A 19,748-nucleotide genomic window follows, 5' to 3' on the forward strand; every position below is an offset into this window, starting at 1 on the left:
CCAAATAGTCGTGGATGGAAATAATCTGGAATATCTAGTTTAAATTTGTGATACATCTGGATGGAAACCTGACTGTTGTTTTGTAGACTGATAATTTCATTTTTCTTGCCCCAGTTGAACAACTAGTTTGAACAGATAAACATAGATTAAGGAGTCTTTTTATAAATACTGACGGATCTTTCAACTGCTTTAATACCCAATTCGAATTTACAATATAATACGAGGCAACTTTGTAGTTGATGCAAGTTGATTTCTGTGGAGTGCTTATGTGAACAGAATCCTCCAGCTCATTCTGGAAAAAAGAAGTCGTCAGCTTATGCAGCTGCATGACTGTGTGTCATCTCATGACTACTGTTGGAGATTAGCCAAAATGAACAAATCAACTCAGAAAATGTTTGGAAAAACGTTTAATCTTGAAAACATGCTGACGGTGATCACGTTCACGGTTTCAGTAGTTGATGTGCTTACTTTGCATTAAGTATAAAATATGGCTGATAAATGTTTGTAGCTGTTACACTTCGTCAGTCTCAGTTTCTATCTGTTTTCAGTGTTCGGTGGAAAATCCTCCTGCAGTTCCAGTGTCGAAACAGACTGCTGCTAACTGGGACGCCCATCCAGAACACAATGGCTGAAGTGAGCCGTGTGTGTGTGTGTGTGTGTGTGTGTGTGTGTGTGTGTGTGTGTGTGTGTGTGTGTGTGTGTGTGTGTGTGTGTGTGTGTGTGTGTGTGTGTGTGTGTGTGTGTGTGTGTGTGTGTGTGTGTGTGTGTGTGTGTGTGTGAGTTGGTGTGTTTAAACTCAGAGCTGTTAACGACTGCATGTTGTTACTGTCTCTCAGCTCTGGGCCCTGCTGCACTTCATCATGCCGACATTGTTCGATTCCCATGAAGAGTTTAACGAGTGGTTCTCCAAGGACATAGAGAGTCACGCTGAAAACAAGTCCGCCATCGACGAGAGTGAGTGCAACCAAAAACGGTCCTCTCGGCCGACAGACTATTTTTCAGCCTATTTGTACAGAAATCCTACAATTTGTGTGCCAACACTGATCTTTTATTCCTGCTCGCTGTTGCATGTAATACGTTTTGTGGCTAAACTTGAGGGTTTGATGCTTGTTTTTTAGACCAACTTTCACGATTGCACATGATCCTAAAGCCTTTCATGCTGCGCAGGATCAAGAAGGATGTGGAAAACGAGCTCTCAGACAAGGTAGAAGAGCACATTTTCTTTTTGGTATTTGCTCCACTGAGCCGCTTGCGTGCTAGCTGTATGTTGAAATGGAACAGAAATAACACGTGGCATGAAGTAACAGCAGTTTTACATTTTTCTAAATGGTGACCTCGACAAGAATGAAGAAGGAATAATCTTGCTCTGCCGGCCTAAAATAAAGTAAAAAAAAAATATGTGGGCGTGCTGAAAACACATTTCTTTAGAAAAACAATTAATTAAAAATGCCCATTTGTGTCACATTTTGCCAACATGTAGTCGTACTTCACTCCTCTCCTGGTTAAACTGCACCCTTCTTCCATCTGTCTCCGAGTACACCTCATTGACACAGAGAGTGTTGTAATAAGCCTGTGAGTGATGCCTGTGCTGGCAGATCCTCCTGACAGATGTTGGACTCGGGGTCTCCTGCTGTCACAGGCGGCGCACACATACTCACTCATAGACTGTGGGAGTCTCGCTGCACTGCGTTGAAGGAATGGCAGAGTTCACCACTCCCCCACATCTGTCTTTTTCACTTTCCTGTGTACCCACATGTCGTCCTGCCAGCCCACTTCCCTTTTACTTCTCCACTCTTGTTGGGTTTCTCTTGTTTTGTCAGCATACTGAAGCCAATACTAACTGATGAAGTTCACAAACAGTTCATGGTTGGTTTTATGGATTGGTGCTATTTAGTTTCATTGCTTTCATGTACGTGGGACGCTCGATAAAACCGGAGATGTGTGTTTAAAGAATCGGTCAAGCTGCACGTGAAGTCCATCGCCATAAAATCATCTGTTGTTTAAGCCCGTGTAAAAAAACACTGTGTCTTAAAATGGGGGCATCACATAAAAGCACATTCAAAACAGAGCTTCTCAGGACATCTTGAGCAGAAGTGAAAATGTGAAGTCACTGGAATTTTAAATTTAGACTGCACTCACACAGAATCGTCCCTGTCGAGTCTGTCCTTTTCTCAGTTTCACTCAACTCAGGAAAACAAGATAATAGTAACGATGTCGCTTTAGTAGCAGTTTTGTGTGTATATCCATGTTAATTGGCCGAGACTTTTTATACACATTTGGCTCTTCGCTCCCTCTACAGATTGAGATCCTGACCTACTGCCAGCTGACGTCCCGGCAGAGGTTGCTCTACCAGGCGCTGAGGAACAAGATCTCTATTGAGGACCTGCTGCAGTCCTCCATGGGCACGGCTCAGCAGTCCCACACCACCACCTCCTCCCTCATGAACCTGGTCATGCAGTTTAGGAAGGTACGAGCTGTTCCCCATGTTAAATTCTCCTTTTGGTTTCCGAAGCAAAAACAGAACAAAGCACAATTTGGATCATTGCAGCTACAAAGAGTCGGGAGAGCTCGGATTGAAGTTAGAGGAACATAAAGACGACAGCTTCTATCTTTCATTACACAAAGTGTGTGTGATTTATTTTTTGAACTTCTGTTGAACAAGAAAATGTTGCCCTTAGCGTCAGTGCGTCACTATGGCAACACAGAAGAAGGCACATTACATAGCATAGACTATGCTGAATTATTTTTCATACAGTCCTCTTCTACACTATCATCCTGTCAAAATTGTAATTATTTAGCTACAGTGGGTTTACAATTTTTTTTTTAATCCTTTAGTAAAATTGTAACTACATTTTATTAGTTGGAATTAAAACAATAAATTGGCAGTTCTAGAACAAACAAACAAAACAAATGCTGCCTCCTTTGCCCATTTTATCAACTACAAGTGTGTGTGTGTGTGTGTGTGTGTGTGTGTGTGTGTGTGTGTGTGTGTGTGTGTGTGTGTGTGTGTGTGTGTGTGTGTGTGTGTGTGTAGGTGTGCAATCACCCTGACTTGTTTGAGCGTCAGGAGACACGCTCTCCTTTCCACATGTCCCTCAAACCCTACGTCATGTCTAAGTTCCTCTACCGTCACGGCCTCATCCACTCACACAACCAGGCCAAAACCAAGTAAGTTCTTCCACACAGAAACGTTCACAGACGCGCTTCATCTTCACAAATACTCCCCAGATCCAATGAAAACAAGTCTATCAAAATCTTTACAAACATTGTTTTGAATAGAATTAGGTTTGTATTCGGAAATTACTGTGTAATCACTGTCAAATAAGTCTTTTTTTCCATCAACAATCTTGGTCATGGTGGACAAAAGGCTATTATTCCAATTATTGCTATAAGCAAAGGAATTTTGTGGGTTGAACTGGGAACAATTATCATCCCAAATTCAGTCTATTTTGCTGCCCCTCCCATATTGTGGTGTAACCTGGTCCTTCTCTCCATGTCCTCCTTAGATTACTTCAAGTGCTGTTGTCTCCCTTCTCTCCAAATCACATCCAGCAGTCTCTTTTCCACAGGAAAGGTGAGCACATAGAAAGCTTCGATCCCAGACTACACAAAGCTCTCGATAGATCCAGGAGTTTCTCTTCTAATCTGACATCGAATGCTCAAACCTTAATGTCACCCCAGTTCCTTTCTTCCTTATTTGATATTTTGTCCTATTTTTCCTTTGTGTTTCCTCCGTTTAGTCTAATTTTTCACTCATTTTTCCTTTTTCTCGGTTTCAGGTGATGACAAAGGAAGCTGTTTCTCTTTCCTGCGCTTTATTGACATGTCACCAGCTGAGATGTCCAATCTTATGCTGCAAGGCACTTTAGTGAGGTGGGCGTAAAATGTTTAGCCACAGCTCTCTTTCTCTCTTTGTCTCTTAGAAAGACACAAAAATGGCATGATGGCAATATTCTTTATGAGGTATCTACGCAAAAATGATTTCTGAAATACAATTTTTCATTTTCTGCAATTTCCTTCCACAGATGGTTAGCCCTTTTTCTGTCCCTGAAAGCTGCATACCGGCTCCGCCATCAACGCTTGTTTGACCATGAAGAAGAGAGTCAGGATGATGCCAGAGCTGGGGGGCGGGACAAGTGTCTGTCTCACAAGGACCTGATTCTGTGGCTTAACAGACCCATCGCTTTACCCAACACCAGTTCTGTCTTGGAGGTAGGAAACATTCAGGGTGCTTTTACACCGAGTACATTTGAGCCCAAAGTCTGGTGTGTTTGGTGAGTGTCAACGTTTCGCACCAGGTTTAATTTGTATTTTTAATTGGAAGATGCAACCTCGGTTCCACATCAGCATACTCGGGTACATTACACATCAGGTACGAATGGGAGCCAAAATCAGGAAGTGTACTGCTGCTGAGGATTTTTTTGGAAGCAGTTGTCTGCACCACCTGTTTCTATTTGTGTGGGCAGATCTCAACATTCCTCATCCGCTTCCTTGCATGATAGTTGAGGTTTGAAGGCTGGCTAGCAGGTCCAGTTTCCTCCGTCTCTGTACGCCCGGACAAAAGCAGCAGTGACGTTAAGTTCTACTCGGTTGGAGAGTTAGCTGTAAGAACTGCATCAATTAGATTTGGCACACATTTTTACTAATATACAAGTATCGGGTGGATGTTGGAAACGCACCCGAGTGTTGTAAACGATGGCCAGCGGGGGAGTTGAAAGGGAAGGCAGTTGTGCTTCGCCATAGCACAGATGAATTGTACCTAATGTAGAAGCACATACGCACTCACTGGGATCCATGCTCAAGAAAAGCTTGAGTGGCCATCTGCAGTATGTGTGACAGAAACATGAAACACCAGTAGGGAGGCATTTGCTGCTGACGATGCTGAAATTTTCCCCAGAGCATCAGTCGGTGTTTGGCCACACATCGTGCTCTCTGCCCCAGGCTTCCTCTCCCTCCTCTGGGATACAGTGTGGAACTTAATCCCTTTGTTGCCCCCGTGACCCAATAACGCTGACTACCATCCCAGTGTATGTTTCTGGGGCCGGTGGAAAACAGCATCTATCTCCACTCTACATGTAGAGGAAAGCTTCAAGAATTATTTGACACATTAAAACAAAAAAAAATTAAGCTTTTGATTTAAAGGAGATAAAATACCGCATGAACACCGACAGCATTTTGTGAAACGCATAATGAAGCAGAGTCAGCAGCTCTTTGAATAACACTCCTGTTTGCTGCCGTCATGGTGGGTTATGAAAACAACACATATTTTAATACCGAACGGATACTGACAGTTGTAACAGGAGGTGGTTTGGATTGGTTTGCAGCCCCAGTGTGTTGCTGGGGGTCTGTGTAAGATTTGGAAAGAAGCAGTACATTGTTTTTGTGAAATATTCCGGTAGCTTAGCAGTCTGAAATGTTTGTCAACTCGGTATCTCAGGGGATAAATGTAGCACACCCCAATTCTTTTCAGCTCCACTAAATGGTTTCATATGTGTTGGATTCTGCAGCTGAAAGCCAGAGTTATGATGAGACAGCACATATTTCCTCAGGCTGTTTTTGTATTGTTTGGCAGTATGGAAATCATTATTAGTAGGGAAGAGATGTGTAGGTGTCAGTTCAAATATGCAAACCCCCTCAAAAAAAGCAGCAGCCTGCAGATACTCTACTCGGTCACTGCTGCAAGAGTATGCCAGTCATTCATCAAATAATGTAAAATAATATATCTGATCAAATGTTTCACCCAGCGAACAGTTGACCGTTGGCAGAATGTGTCTTCACTAACCCCCTCCGCCACTTCTCGCTTAACTTGTTGGGTGGAAAACACTGCAGAGTAAATGCTGTTGGGAGTAATTCCATCCTCTTCTCCCTGTCCTGGCCTCATCACGCTGAGTCAGGCAGCTGCCGAGCATCTTAGGTTCCCCCCTGGAGCGGCTCAAGCAACGGGCAGAAAAAAAATAATATGAGAAGCAAGCTCAAATGTGAGCAAGAAACAGAAACTTGCAGACATAGCGAACTAATGCTATGCTGACCCCAGACTCTGACTTTAGCTCGGGAAAGTGGTTCACTCTCACAGCTTTCGTCAACTTCTTTCAGCTCCTTGGTTTTGTTTTGAAGCTGCGTGGAGCTGGCAGACGGTGACGCTTCTCTCTGCTCGACTCGTCTCTCTCTGGCTGTGTACTCGACACTGCGGTCAGAATTGCTTTCAGCGTACCTGCTGCTGCTGTCGAGCAATGGATAGAATATAAGGCATCTCTGACATACCTCCGAGACCCGCTCTCTGTTACCGTCTCCTGTGCTCTATCTGTCCACCTCATTTTGAAACAGTCAGTCCTACTTTGTAATATACAAACAATATGTGTCGTGTATCTGTTCATATATGGCATGTATGTCATAGAATATGCAAAGTATGTGTCTCTACTCATCATCTTTCTGTTTTTGTGTGTTTCTGCCTTCACAATTTGTACTTTCTCTGCATGTACACTCTGAATGTCACTGCAGGTACAGCACAGTAAACCCCTCGAATGTTGAATGATACCACTTTTGCATGTGTGAACACAAATCTTAGTCTACATCTAATGTTTTGCCTCATACAGATTGCAGAATCCTGATCAATAAACATTTATAAACACTATTGAAGACTCGCATACTGGCCAACCAGTGGAGTTGGCCTGACAAAGTTGGTTTATTTTTTTTTTTAACAATCCGCCATTAGATGGCACTGTGTGACCACAGTGGTAAACACACAGTAACGTCACCATATTTATAAACCTACCATTATGTTATACCTAAATTCACTACCATCTCTTCAGCAATACATTTTGCTCAAAATCTATGCACCTGATGCGCCCCACGTCTCGCCCTAATGTGAGATTACATGATCAGGCAACCAGTTTATCCTTTGATATATGCAATTCAAATCGTATAAGCTGCAGTAATCATACATTTACATAACAATTTTAGGCATTTAGTTAAAATGTTATCTAACATGTCAGGAATAAAGCCAGTTAAACTTGAATCTACTGTCAGAGTAGGTTCAAAAGAGCATGAGCTCTGCACTCAGTAACGCCTGTATGCTCCTATTTGTTCACTTCTGTTTTGCATAGCATCTTTTTGCTGCTGTTACCTTTAATTTGTGGGTAATATTTTCTTTTATTTCTCCTCCTCACAACAATTTAAAAGAAGAAGAATGAGTTCAGGAGGAGCGGTAATGCCAGTTGGGATGTTTTTGGAAATTACTGTGTTTTAAAACATTTCACCTTCTGTGCAGTTTTGGCCTTAATGAAACAGAATAACAGTGTGTGTGTGTGTGTGTGTGTGTGTGTGTGTGTGTGTGTGTGTGTGTGTGTGTGTGTGTGTGTGTGTGTGTGTGTGTGTGTGTGTGTGTGTGTGTGTGTGTTTTTTTTCAGAATTTGGTGTTCACAGCCTGCAGGCCCGGCATGATGGGACACGCAGACGTGAAGATCCACAGTAGAAACTCTGCCACCTGCACGCTCTGGCCCTGCCAGCCCGTGGTGTCCCCCAAGTTCCTGCTCGCCGCCACAACCAGGGTACGTGTGCGAGAGCAACACAAATGACCAGAAGACGACACTCATGCAAATCCTCTGCGTGTTTGTGTGGACGGTTGGTGGTCGTTGTTTGCCAACACGAGCAAGACAGGGGAGCATTTGGGTGGTCGTGGAAGTGGAAGGAGGAAGCGCTGTGATCGCTGCTTTTGTGGGCTTTCAACAATGAGCAGCTCTTATCTGTGAATTGTGTGTGTGTGTGTGTGTGTGTGTGTGTGTGTGTGTGTGTGTGTGTGTGTGTGTGTGTGTGTGTGTGTGTGTGTGTGTGTGTGTGTGTGTGTGTGTGTGTGTGTGAGTGAGAGACTGTGTGTGGTTGGGATGTGGGGGTGATCACAGTGCCTTCCAGCTACACTTAAAACAAACAAGGCCTCTAAAAACAGGCTCCTTGCTCAGGTTGTTCACCCGTTGTTAAGCGTCCTCCTTCTCCCTCCCACACACACACACACACACACACACACACACACACACACACACACACACACACACACACACACACACACACACACACACACACACACACACACACACACACACACACATACACATACATGCAAAACCTGCTGATTCAGTGAAAGCAGCCTTCATGCAGTGATCTCCCTCAATCCACAGTATCGATTTGTCTGTATTAAACCTGTCAATGGTTAAAATTCATTGTTTCATTTTTCGTGAAAATTCCGTCTCTCCATCACACAATATGATCTTGTGTTTCCTAGGTGACAGTGGTTCCCATGGAGCGTTATTGTGACGACCGCAGCGCTGAGTACGAGTGGCGGGTGACACGCAGCGGAGGGGGCACGATCTTCAAACAGTGTTTTCTGTATGGATCCCCTGAACTTGCCTCAGATTGGCGTTTGAGGGCGAACGCCTTCCACCCGCAATGCCCTGGGGGTGTGATGGCCCTTTACCCTCGCCATGGATGGTCCTTCATACGGATACCTGGTAAGGGTTATGTGTGTGTGTGTGTGTGTGTGTGTGTGTGTGTGTGTGTGTGTGTGTGTGTGTGTGTGTGTGTGTGTGTGTGTGTGTGTTCTTTGGAGTGTTATTGCTGTACTTTGAACTGAGTTCCTGCAGTGGTGTGTTTATTGGTCACATGTGAAGCTTTGCTGTTGCTCACGCTGACTGGACAGCCAATAAATGATTACTCAAGTCCATTAGTAAATACCACAAACTGCAGGGCTTCCCATACAACTTGGATACTTTTATGGCGATGACCAAATTGCCTCGATAATATCTACTGTTTAAAAATGCCTTATTATTTGGTACCAAGTTTTGATAACGACTACCTCCACATTAGTGTTTTTGTTTTAAATCACACAACTTTTACTATGTTTACACAAAAGTAAATCTCATCAATGTCAGTAAACCAATACTGCGTTTCCCATACATAGACTCCGTTTGGTTGGCCGGCCCACATCAATAGAATCATTTGCTTTAAACTTAGAAAAATGTATCTCCCATTAAAACGCCTCCTTTCAAACTAAATCTTTGGTCACATACCAGTCTGAGTTGCTGCAGTAACAGGGGACTGAAGGCATTGCTGTGCACAGCCAGCTAGCTAAGTGTCCTAAGGCAGCCTGCAAGTGAGGCATTTAGGGAATGTTGTTAAATTGTAGTGTCTAGAGATACCTAGCACGTGAGGCATTACGTGGACATCTATAAATTCTGGTGTCCACCAAAAGTCTGCAGTCAGCAGTAATCTGGATTTCCTCAGAAAAAGACAGCAATACTAAAACTTAGCTAACCATTTTTTTTTTTAAGACTACAGACTTTACGATGCCTCAAAACTTCAATAATTGTAACCCATAGTATTTTACATTCATTTGTTTCCGTCTCTTTTTAACTAATCGTTCTATCAATTGGTGGACACCCACTTTTGGGGTGAAACAGGCCCGTGGGAGAATCAGTAAAGATCGGGCGCATCGTTCTCCTCCGTCCCCACCCGTCTTTCTATGAAGTTACCAACCCTTTGCAATCGAATGGAAGTGCTGAGATAAAAGGCCTCAATGGAAGTTTGCTCACATAAACACATTGCAGCGATTTCCATGAAAGTGTGAATGCAGGATTGTGTGTGTGTGTTTGTAGTGTTATCAGAAGAGCTTGGCTCGTTGAGTGAAAGGTTCAGATGACTGATGGAAGTCCGGGGTGAGAGATGCCGTCACCTCAAAAGGTCCTGCTCGCTCCCTCTACCTCTGATCATCTGTCCATGTCACAGATTCTGATGAAAGCTCTTTTTTTTTTTTTTTTTGGGAGGTTCCCGGCACAGAAAATTGGAGCAGTGTGTCCTTGTTCGATAAGCCTGCGATGCACTGATTTTTTTTTTTCGTTATTGCGTCTCATACTTGTAAGACACATTTGCATGACATTGTAGTGCAACTGCTATCATTTAATGGCCTCTAAAGTTATACAAATCCTATCAGATGAGACACTGTGTGCATGTGGTTGTGAGAGCGTTTGTGTGTCAGAGTGAGAAACAAAACAAGTATTTGTGTGTCTGTGTGAGAACAGTCTGAAAGCGCTTGTGAAGTTATACGGAGGCAGACAAAGCGAGGAAGTTTAGCTACTGGTCATTGTTCAAGTACTTAGTTAGGTAACACTAATAGATGGTCCGTCTGTGTGTGAGCGAGAGTGTGTATATGTGTGTTGTTTGTGTACCATCGAGCCCATTCAGGGAACCGTGCATGAGCTCACACGGGGGGGCCTGAGGTGTCTCTCACCTCTCGGCGCACACTCTCCCACGCTCGGCGGCGTTGGCTTTCCTCGCACACAGACCGAGGACAAGCTTCACGCTCCGTCTCACTAACAGACAGGACCGTGTGCGCCGATCTGAAATCAGTATCTGGCAACGGCCTCTCAGGTCCGTCTGGTCTCCCACCTCTTTCTCAGCCTCAGTAGGAAGGAAGTGACCCAACACTCAGGCACCCGTCCTCCGCTGAACACATTGTTGCCACATCAAGGCTCAGATATGTACAGTAGCCCAGCTGAAGTTTCCCACCCTCCCTCCCTCTCCTCCGCGCTCCCAGTCCCACACCTTTAGAACAAATGGCAGAGCTGAAAAACTGTTTGTTTTGAGCACTATGGCGTGAGTACGGCTGCCCACTGATATCGATGGAGGAATCTAATCAGAGGACTTATTAGGAATCGGGCCACAGTGGAGGAAAAAACAATTGAGGCTGTAACATATTGTTTTAATGTTATTGTGACGGCAGAATTTCCCTTGAAGGAAGAATGTCCTCAGAAAAGAAAGAATTATCTCCACTGCATTAGCAATGATCATATTGATGATGATGATGATGATGTGAGGCTGCTGCACCGCTCAGAGACCCCATCAGTGGTGATCACACAGAAAGCAAGATGCATGTCGGGTATTATCTGCCAAGAATTGAACCCGTGCAGTCACCCGGCCTTAGACGCGACAGAAGAAAAAGGTTTGGACTGTAATTACAGAGACATTACTGGTCTTGCTCGTATGCCAAATAGATGCAGGTCTGCGGTCAAATCTCCTAACTCAAAGGAGAATTTACACATAGAAACAACTGATCAGTTTATATTTAAATGGAGGCAAATTTCAAGTTAAAAAAAAAAATGAATTTGAAAGGAAATAACATTGAACTTTTATCCTCTTGGATGACTTGTAAAAGCTGGAATCTTTTATAAGTCATCCAAAAACATGACACATAAATATATTTCCTAGCTGTGTGTGTGTGGCCCCCCCCCCCCCCATCTCACTGACAGTAATTAGAAGGAGCCACTCCGCAAAATGACCGGCTTCTCCCTATAGCACCGACTCCTGACTCTTTTTCTAGCTTTATTGTGAACTGGTAATTTACCGTTTCTGCTGTGGAGGGGTGGTAAAAGAAGTCGGTATTTATTGTGCAGCTTGTTGTTGTTGTTTTTTTAAACGATGCCTTTCAATGCACGTGTGCAGCGTATCAATCTGACTATTAGAAAGGGAGAGAGACGGAGGCGAGTCGGTTGCGGCCCCTCGGCTCACATTAAGTCTGTGGGAAATGCAGCCCTTGCCTTCCTGTCCCTTCAAAGAAACTGCTCTCCAGCAAAATGGCAGGAAGCTTCCCCCCCCGGCCCTTCTGATAGACGGGCACGAAACAACACAGACGGCCAGCCTCACCACATCACCGTCTGACTCTGCCCCTTTCAATCTGCATTAAACTGGCACCGCTAACCGTCTGCGGAATTCTGCTTCTTTTTTCTTTTCTTTTTTTTTTTTGCCAGTGAAGAAAAGCAAAACAAAACAGCCAGCCGAGTGAGTAAAGGGATGGAGATTTCCGAGACCAATTTATGGCTGTTAATGTGTCCGCAAAAAAGGAATACTTAAGGAAGTTAAACATCCAGAGAAGACTGAAGGGGGAGACATTAGCCACATTATTCCCCCTGTGAGGAGATCTTGGAATATGGATGCCAAGTAATATGTAGCTCGCTCTGTCCTTATCCAGCTAGCTTTCATCTGTGGTGTGTCTTAAATCGGTGCTGGACAAGGGTAACCAGCAGTAATCTGTCTTAATGACAGAGTTCACAGTGGGCCGCTGTGGTGCGGTGAGGTTCCCCAGCGAAACTCTGAGTCCTCTTCAGACTGGCTGTCTCTTCCCCTGCTTAACGACTCCTCGAGAACCAACTCCTCTTGCATGTTTGAGGGGAGACAGCGATGTATACGCACACACATCAGCGGAGTCCATCACTCAATTTCTGTCACACTGAGTCATGCACATTTTTGGGCTTATGAGAATGCACGTTCTTTCATTTGGCTCCCCTCCAGAGTGGAGATATTGCTTTTCTAGACGAAGTCAGATTTTGGCGAAGCATCTGTAAAACTTCCCCAAGCTCCAATGAGAAGCTAAATTCTCCTGTTTTCTGTCCACCGCTTCACTCCCAGTTTCCCAAACCTCCCACTGGCATCTGGCTCTTAGCGATCCTGATGCTGTCGCTGTGAGAAAATTAAATTTAAGTCTGATTTTTGTCAATATGTGCAGAGGCAGCAAAGTAGTGTCAGGCTAATATTTCCATCATCAGCAGTGCGGAACAAGTGTTGCCCATTGACTTATTGATTGCACAGTGTAATGTATCATTATACAGTGAGGGGCTGATGCTCAGTTCGATCGTTGATTCGACCTGTTCTGTGGCCCCCCATCTGTCTCTCTTTCTCACATAACCACCCATCCATCTTCCTTCACCAAGTCTTGCTCCGCAATCTCGCTGTTGTTCGTCATTTTAAAAAAATTAAATGTTTTTTTGGCACTACTGGCTCGCTTCCCTCCCTGTTGTGGGGAGCTCTGCACTTGGCTTCGGCAGCAGCAGCAGCAGCAACAGCAGCAGCAGACGGGACGGGACGGGACGGGATGGGACGGGACGGGACAGGACAGGACAGATGATTGCAGCGGCGTATTAATGAAATTAGCACCGTAGTTGGTTTGGGAGTATTAGGCGCCAGGCACCAGGGCTGGGCCAGGGTTAATTAGCTGGCAGCAGGCCTTTAATTGGGTCAGGACCATGTCAGGCCCCTGGCTCTGGACCTACAGGGATTGGATTACAATGTTGGGGGGGGGGGGGGGGGGGGGCAGACAGCACGGGGGGCGGGAGAGAGGGTGTGCATGCGGGAGTGGGAGGGAGAGTTTGTAGCGGTGGAGGAGGGAAGGATGGAGAGGGTGCTGGAGGATGTGGTGGGAAGGGTGGGGGGTGTAGCTTAATCTGCCAGCAGGCGGTGAGGATGGGAGGAGACCACTGTTAGACTGGCTTGGATTGAAGCGGGTGTGTGGGGGGTGCTATGAAAAGGAGGGGGGGGGCAGGGCAGGTGGTGAAGCTTGATATGTGTATCCATAGCAACGGCAGAGTGGTGTAACACCACATGGGATTTGCTTGTGTTTTGGGGTGTGGTCTGTGCGCAGTCCTCGTCAGTCCACGATCGCAAAGTTGTTTTGTGCCCATTTCAGTGCATTTTAATCCAAATTTGAATTTCCATCTCGCATATTTGGAGAGAGGCGTTTCACTCCAACTGTCGTCTTGTTTTTGTACGTGTAAAGTGATCTAAGAATCCCTTTGTTTTGCCATCAGCTACACAGTTTTCACTGAACCATTTCATCAAATCATTACATTTGTTAAAATGGAAGACCTCATTTCAATCCCTCTCAATCCTCCATAATTCACATTACATGCAGTTACATCCAGTTTGCTCACATTTATGACGTCTGGTCATGCTTTTCACTTCCAGCCACATGTAGCTCATAACGTAAACCATAAGTGTTACATTGGAATGAGACAGACCACTAAATCCCTCCCCAATTGCAATTATTCGTCCTCTTGGCTTCCCTTTACAGCAGCAATATTTATAAAGTCGATTTTCTGTTTGCAGAACTAAATGTTTTGAACTCGGGCACCTCTCTCTCTCTCACTCTCTCTCTTTCTCTCTCTCACTCTCTTTCTCTCTCTTTCGCTTTCTCTCTCTCACTCTTTCTCTTTCTCTCTCTCTTTCGCTTTCTCTCACTCTTTCTCTCACTCTTTCTCTCTCTCTCTCTCTTTCTCTCTGTCTCTCTCTAAACCACATCGTTGGGCTTTAGGAAGTTTGGATGGTTGCAGAAGGGGATTTTGTCTTTTATCAGCAGTCTGCTTTCCCTTGATTATTCAGCATTTCCTTTGCACTGATCATTCCCCAATAGGCTGAATGCCTTTGAGTACTAAATATATTAGTGATCAGACGATGCCTGTAGCCAGTACACAAAGATCAGAGCGTCGGAGATATCACCAGTGTAGTCAAACATCTGTCTTAAGGAGCGGAGCAGCTTCACTATTAATGGTCTCCATCATAATCCAGGCATTAACAAGAAGATTACCCTGACTGGCAAGTGTCTACGTACAATGATAATAGTATATCCAACTGCTTAATGTGGGATTTTCAGATTGTCATTTTGTGCCCTTGAAGAATTAGTTTAAATACATGCAACATTTAGTCCTGTTTGGCTACAGAAATCCTCAGATAGGGGCTTTAACCCAGCTTTGATTATGCCACTGGAGTCGGTAGGCTTAAATATAATCTGCTAAAAAAGAAACAGATCAGCGGCAGGGGTTGAGCAGTCTTGCCTTATATTAGCAGTCGCGTCTTTGCCAAGCGGTGGTTTGCGTCTGGGCGGTTGGCAGCGTGGCCAGCGGTGGCAGTCGGTTTTCCTTTGACCGAGCAGCGGCGCTGGTTTGACTGGCACCAGCGGTGAGGAGGCCCCCGTCTGACGTAGACCACAACATCACCGCCGCCAGCACCGGGCTAATACCGCCTCAGTGCAGCCGGAGCCACCACAGACCCCCTTCACTCGCCGTCTGTCTGCGACGCCAAGGCCAATTGTAGGACTTTGATGGCCGGATGTGGTGTTTATCTCACAGCCTGAAGTGCGCTGGGTTCTTGATACATACCGAAGTGAGCAACAGCAGTGTGTAACTGGATCTGGTATAGATTTCATTTATTGTCTCTGGCAATTAGTGTATTGCAATAGCCTTTTATTATTCTCCTAAGACCATTTTACCTTCTTTTCATTTGCTTTTAAACATTTTTCCATCTTCTTTGTGGAATTTCAGTATTTTAGATCAGTTCATCTCGGCTTCACTTTGAAAACATAGAAAGAAATGACAGTATTTAAGAACAAATATACTTTGACCACGAGAGACCTTCCTCACAGCAGGTAAAGCACACATGTTAAATTAGAAATAACTGTATTCCATTGCGTTGTGTTATTTTCTGAGCCCTGGCGCTGTGGCTCTCTGCAATTGCTTTTTGGGACACGTGATGGAATGGATCAAAATATAATTTGGTATACACGTACTCTTCCTCCTGTGACAAGTCAAAAGGTCCGCACAGCAGCTGTCAAAGACATCTATGGAGTACAATTAAGGATATGTATTTATTACTTAGTCACAACTAATCGTTTCAGCACTTTCCTATAAGCCTCGTGTGTGTGTGTGTGTGTGTGTGTGTGTGTGTGTGTGTGTGTGTGTGTGTGTGTGTGTGTGTGTGTGTGTGTGTGTGTGTGTGTGTGTGTGTGTGTGTGAGAGAGAGAGAGAGAGAGAGAGAGAGAGAGAGAGCAGGACTGAATGTATTTGACAGGCTGACAACACAGCGACCTGTAGGTGAGATCTCTAGTACCTCCCGAGAGCTTTTCGCCTGTTCATCTGTTCTATTAGTTCCTCTTTAACACCTCGGCAGGGCCTGACCTTTTTTTTAGGGGGCCATACTCGGGTCACAGGTCAGGGTTCAGCCTGAGTACATATTAGCATAGAATGGTACTGCATAATGGTTGAGAAAGATCCACTTGATTTTGTGGGTCTTGTTGAGACATGAAATGCATTTTATGTGTTTATTTCATATATATTATTCACAAATACTGAACGTAGCAGGACATTGTAGTATGAATGTATCCTAACAGGCTCAGTTCAGATTTTCGGGCCGCGTATTTTGGATTAATGGAACGTGATTTTAACGCGGTTGGTTCAAGTCCGTTGACAAAGCAAGGAAATAAGACTTGAGAAATATTTCTACGGCTAAGTTTTCACTGCACTAAAGAGGCTTGGGAACAAGTGTCCAACTCCAGCGCAACACTGCCAAGCACTGACCGTCCCATAGGGACTGTCTTGTAACCCCTGGCCCGACCCTGTCACCTGACCCCGGACCTGGTCTTAGGTTCTCCCCACTAAGGGCCGTGACCCCTCGGTCAAACACCATAGCGGGCCTGTCACCGGGTCGATGGCAGCCCCGGCCTTTTTCTCATCCTACCGTTGTGCCAGATGACGTTAAATCCTCATCAGCTGGACAAGGAGGGAACCACTTCAACAACAGAGCCAGGGTCAGATTGACCTCCCCCCCTCTCCCACCACCCCCTCTTCGAACGCTCTCATTGGTCAGTCATTTGAAGGCCAGAGAACACCTGATGTGGTCTCAGCAGTAATGTGACCGACGCCAACTGCCAGTCTTATTTCTTCATCTTTTGTGCCATTGTGTGAAATAGAATGTAAATCACTTTTTCTCACGGTTTCTCTCCGTCTCGCTCTCTGTGCTGTCATCAGCGGTGCAGTCAATAAGGGCACACGCTTTATTTAAACAATCAGCAGATCAGGGACCGATTTAGCAGGATTGACCCCGAGGCGGATCCAACTCTGGTGAAAGGGTCTTTATTCAAGAGAAAACGGACGCTTAGCAAAGACTTTTGTTTCTTGGGGAAGAGTTCGTAACTTCTGTCGCGTGTCTGGCATGGCGAGTTTTGACGATTTATTCGCTCAAGAAAAAGACAGCGCTGTGTAAGTCAACATATTGGACACAGAGACGTCCAATCTGCAGGTGGTTTGGGTTTCAATTCTTTGTCTTTTCCTTTTTCAGATAAGGAAAGCCTGATCACGGAAAGTGGCAAGCTCCACACTTTGGATATCCTGTTGAGTCGGCTAAAGGCCCAGGGACACAGAGTCCTCATCTACTCCCAGATGACACGCATGATAGACCTGCTCGAGGTATAAACACACACGCATATCTACACACAGCACAGTTTGTTAGTCATTGTGATTTATTCCCATAAATCGTCGCCTTGTCGCACACCTATTCTCTCTATTAAATGATTATTCATCATCTTAGCCTCACACTAATGCTAAATGCAAATAATAACTTCTTGTAACTGTACTATAACTTGAAGAGGAGTCAAGTCTGTATATATTTGAATATATTTGAATTGTTCCAAGTAAGTTGTTTAACTGGTCCCTTTGCACCGGCGAGGTATTGAGCTCCAGTACCTCTAATCAGCCTGCCTGTCCCTCGTCAGTGCACTCATTAGACGGCTAATTAACAGGTTAGGACTAATTAGAGGGGTCTCATCTGCAGGGGGAGGCAAGCAGATGGGAGGGATGTCTGGAAGTAGGGAGGAAAAGATGGGAGGTGGAGGGAGCTGGGAGTGGCAAGGGCCTTGGGGTTAGATCAGGAAGAAATAATTGGGAGATAAAGGTCGTTGAGGGGAAAAGGACAGGAGCAAATAAAAGAAGATTAACGCAACATTTCCCATTGTGCACTGAACTATAAGAAAGAACGTGATCAGCAGCAATGCTCCTTTAAAAAAAAAAAAACTTTTATCTGTATGGGTTGAGGTCTGCTTGGTTGGACACAGAGCCGATTCTGAAAAGTGATCATACAAATTACTGTAGGTGTGATATCGATGAACTGCTGATTTTAAACAGAAGAAAATGATTGCATCAAAATGAGAGACATTTTCTCTGTTCTTAAGCTTATTGGTTGGCTGTCATCTGATTGGAGGTCAGGGGTTATTAGGATAAGGATGTTTATTGTCATCGTAAAACGATACAACGAAATTTAGTTGGCAATTCATCAGTTCAGCAGCAGAACAAGGTAAAAGATGTATTAAAAACAACAAGGATAAAACAAGACATTAAATAAATATATAACAAATACACACAAAGCACACAGGATGAAAAAGTTGCTGTCAAACCGAGAGCGCCGAGCCGCTGTGTACATGCGCGCCGCCATCTGGAGAAAAGTGTGAGCGTTAAAGTTAAGATGAAGATACAAGTATCAAACCTGCCTTACTGCTGTCTCCATATGAAAACAAAGCAGTTGTGACGACGATTATGTGCCGACAGCCTCCATTGTTGCCTCCATATTTGTTGCAAACATCACTATGGAGCCAAAAGCCTCTGGCATGATGTCATTGGGAATTCCTTCCCCACTCACACAGTGCAGTGCTGTTTCCACGGCCAAATGTTCTCATGGCAGATGGACCCGGCCCAGGTGGTTAAGGACTGTCTTCCTGTGTCTGGAAAACACGCCTTGTGTTTAAGGCCATAGGAAAACAGCGGTGATGAGAATGCCCAAGATGGTTGCGATAACGCAGGGCAGCCATTCTGTTTTAATGTTCTTCCCACTAATTGGTCCACCTCTAGTTGTCCCTTCTAGCTATGGTTTCCTGTTCTAATGGGCGAATGTGACTGGGCTTCTTGTGTATCACAGAAGTGATTGTTTAGAAGTGACCTCATGGTGTAATGGTGGGAGGTGTGTGACAGCGTCTCCTTTACTAATGGGCTAAAGACAACTGCAGATCAAATCATACTTTCACCCAATCTGGCTTCAGTTTTCCTCTCGACAGATTTTCTTTCTCACTGGTCAGGGGGGGGGGGGTAGAAAACTGCAGATGGAACTGATTTCCTGAAAATGAGACTGACAAGGAGACAGAGCGACGGAGGCCGATGCTAATCTCTGTCATTAGCATCATTGTTTTTGTCGCCGGTCGGATGCTGGTTCTTCTGGTGACATCACGCCGTCGGGTGATGGATTGTCGAGATCAGGGTGGCCCGAAGAAAAATAACACCGTTTGCTTTCTCTGGCATCAGCCGATAGTGGAGCCGGACTGCCAAGTCACTGCCCTCCTGCTTCAGCTGTGTGTCTGTGACTGCTTAGATGGCACTCTGCTCTACTTTAAGTCTGCAGCTCGGATTACCGTGTTGGCTGGAATGCCCACTCTTGACTTTTTAGTGCCGCAGGCAGAAAATCAGGACATGATTTTGTGATGCAATTCAAATAATTGTTTTCATTATCAACCAACCTGAAGTGAGTTACAGTGACCCTTTTAGTCGTAGAAAGCATGGACGCAGTTTTGGTTATCTTAACGTATATTTATGATGCATTCTAACTTTTTTATTATATATATCTGCCACACTGTGATTATAAATCCAACAGAAAATGTGTAGCCTGTGATTATGTTAGAAAAATTACTCAGAGGCTTGGTTCAAAATCAAACATATCGGACATTTATTCTTGCAAGAAGGAGCAACTACATGCACCCTCAAAGAGAGGTGTCCAGCAGTGCTCCCAGATCAGATCAGTAGGGCAGCTTTTATACAGTGTGACAAACAGTTGACAATCACCCCCAATTCCTTTGTATCTGCTTTCGTATGGTAATACTGAGTTGGTTGCAGGTCACACGATAAGGACACAGTGGAGTCGTCAATTAGATGCAGAAAGTAAAACAAAAAGGAATCACTTGCAAATAAGAGAGAAAACAAGAGACTTTTCGGAGCCACAATGCAAACAAGAGGAAGAGACAAATCTTTTTTTTCCATCAGATACAGAATGAGGAGCCATATCGTGGAGTTTAATTTATAGTGTTAACTTTGGGGCTCACACTCCTGTAATACTGTGGGATT

At 44.6% G+C, this 19,748-nt stretch overlaps 1 protein-coding gene across 3 annotated transcripts in view; it reads left to right on the forward strand.

Moving 5' to 3' along the window:
* The window catches only part of ino80 (INO80 complex ATPase subunit), a 40,291-nt gene that overhangs the window by 7,578 nt on the left and 12,965 nt on the right, over nucleotides 1-19,748 (forward strand). For all 3 annotated transcript variants that reach the window (XM_069714361.1, XM_069714359.1, XM_069714360.1), the window contains 11 exons: nucleotides 549-633; nucleotides 837-954; nucleotides 1,119-1,204; nucleotides 2,300-2,467; nucleotides 3,035-3,168; nucleotides 3,507-3,574; nucleotides 3,780-3,873; nucleotides 4,026-4,212; nucleotides 7,407-7,547; nucleotides 8,276-8,501; nucleotides 16,927-17,054. In XM_069714361.1, coding sequence (XP_069570462.1) covers nucleotides 549-633; nucleotides 837-954; nucleotides 1,119-1,204; nucleotides 2,300-2,467; nucleotides 3,035-3,168; nucleotides 3,507-3,574; nucleotides 3,780-3,873; nucleotides 4,026-4,212; nucleotides 7,407-7,547; nucleotides 8,276-8,501; nucleotides 16,927-17,054 — 1,435 coding nt within the window. The remainder of the gene's footprint in view (nucleotides 1-548; nucleotides 634-836; nucleotides 955-1,118; nucleotides 1,205-2,299; nucleotides 2,468-3,034; nucleotides 3,169-3,506; nucleotides 3,575-3,779; nucleotides 3,874-4,025; nucleotides 4,213-7,406; nucleotides 7,548-8,275; nucleotides 8,502-16,926; nucleotides 17,055-19,748) is intronic.

This window comes from Brachyistius frenatus, unplaced genomic scaffold, assembly GCF_029030835.1.
Source record: "Brachyistius frenatus isolate BFR_SWC_R1_liver_20210118 unplaced genomic scaffold, ASM2903083v1 Contig_130, whole genome shotgun sequence".
NCBI classification, from domain to species: Eukaryota; Metazoa; Chordata; class Actinopteri; family Embiotocidae; genus Brachyistius; species Brachyistius frenatus.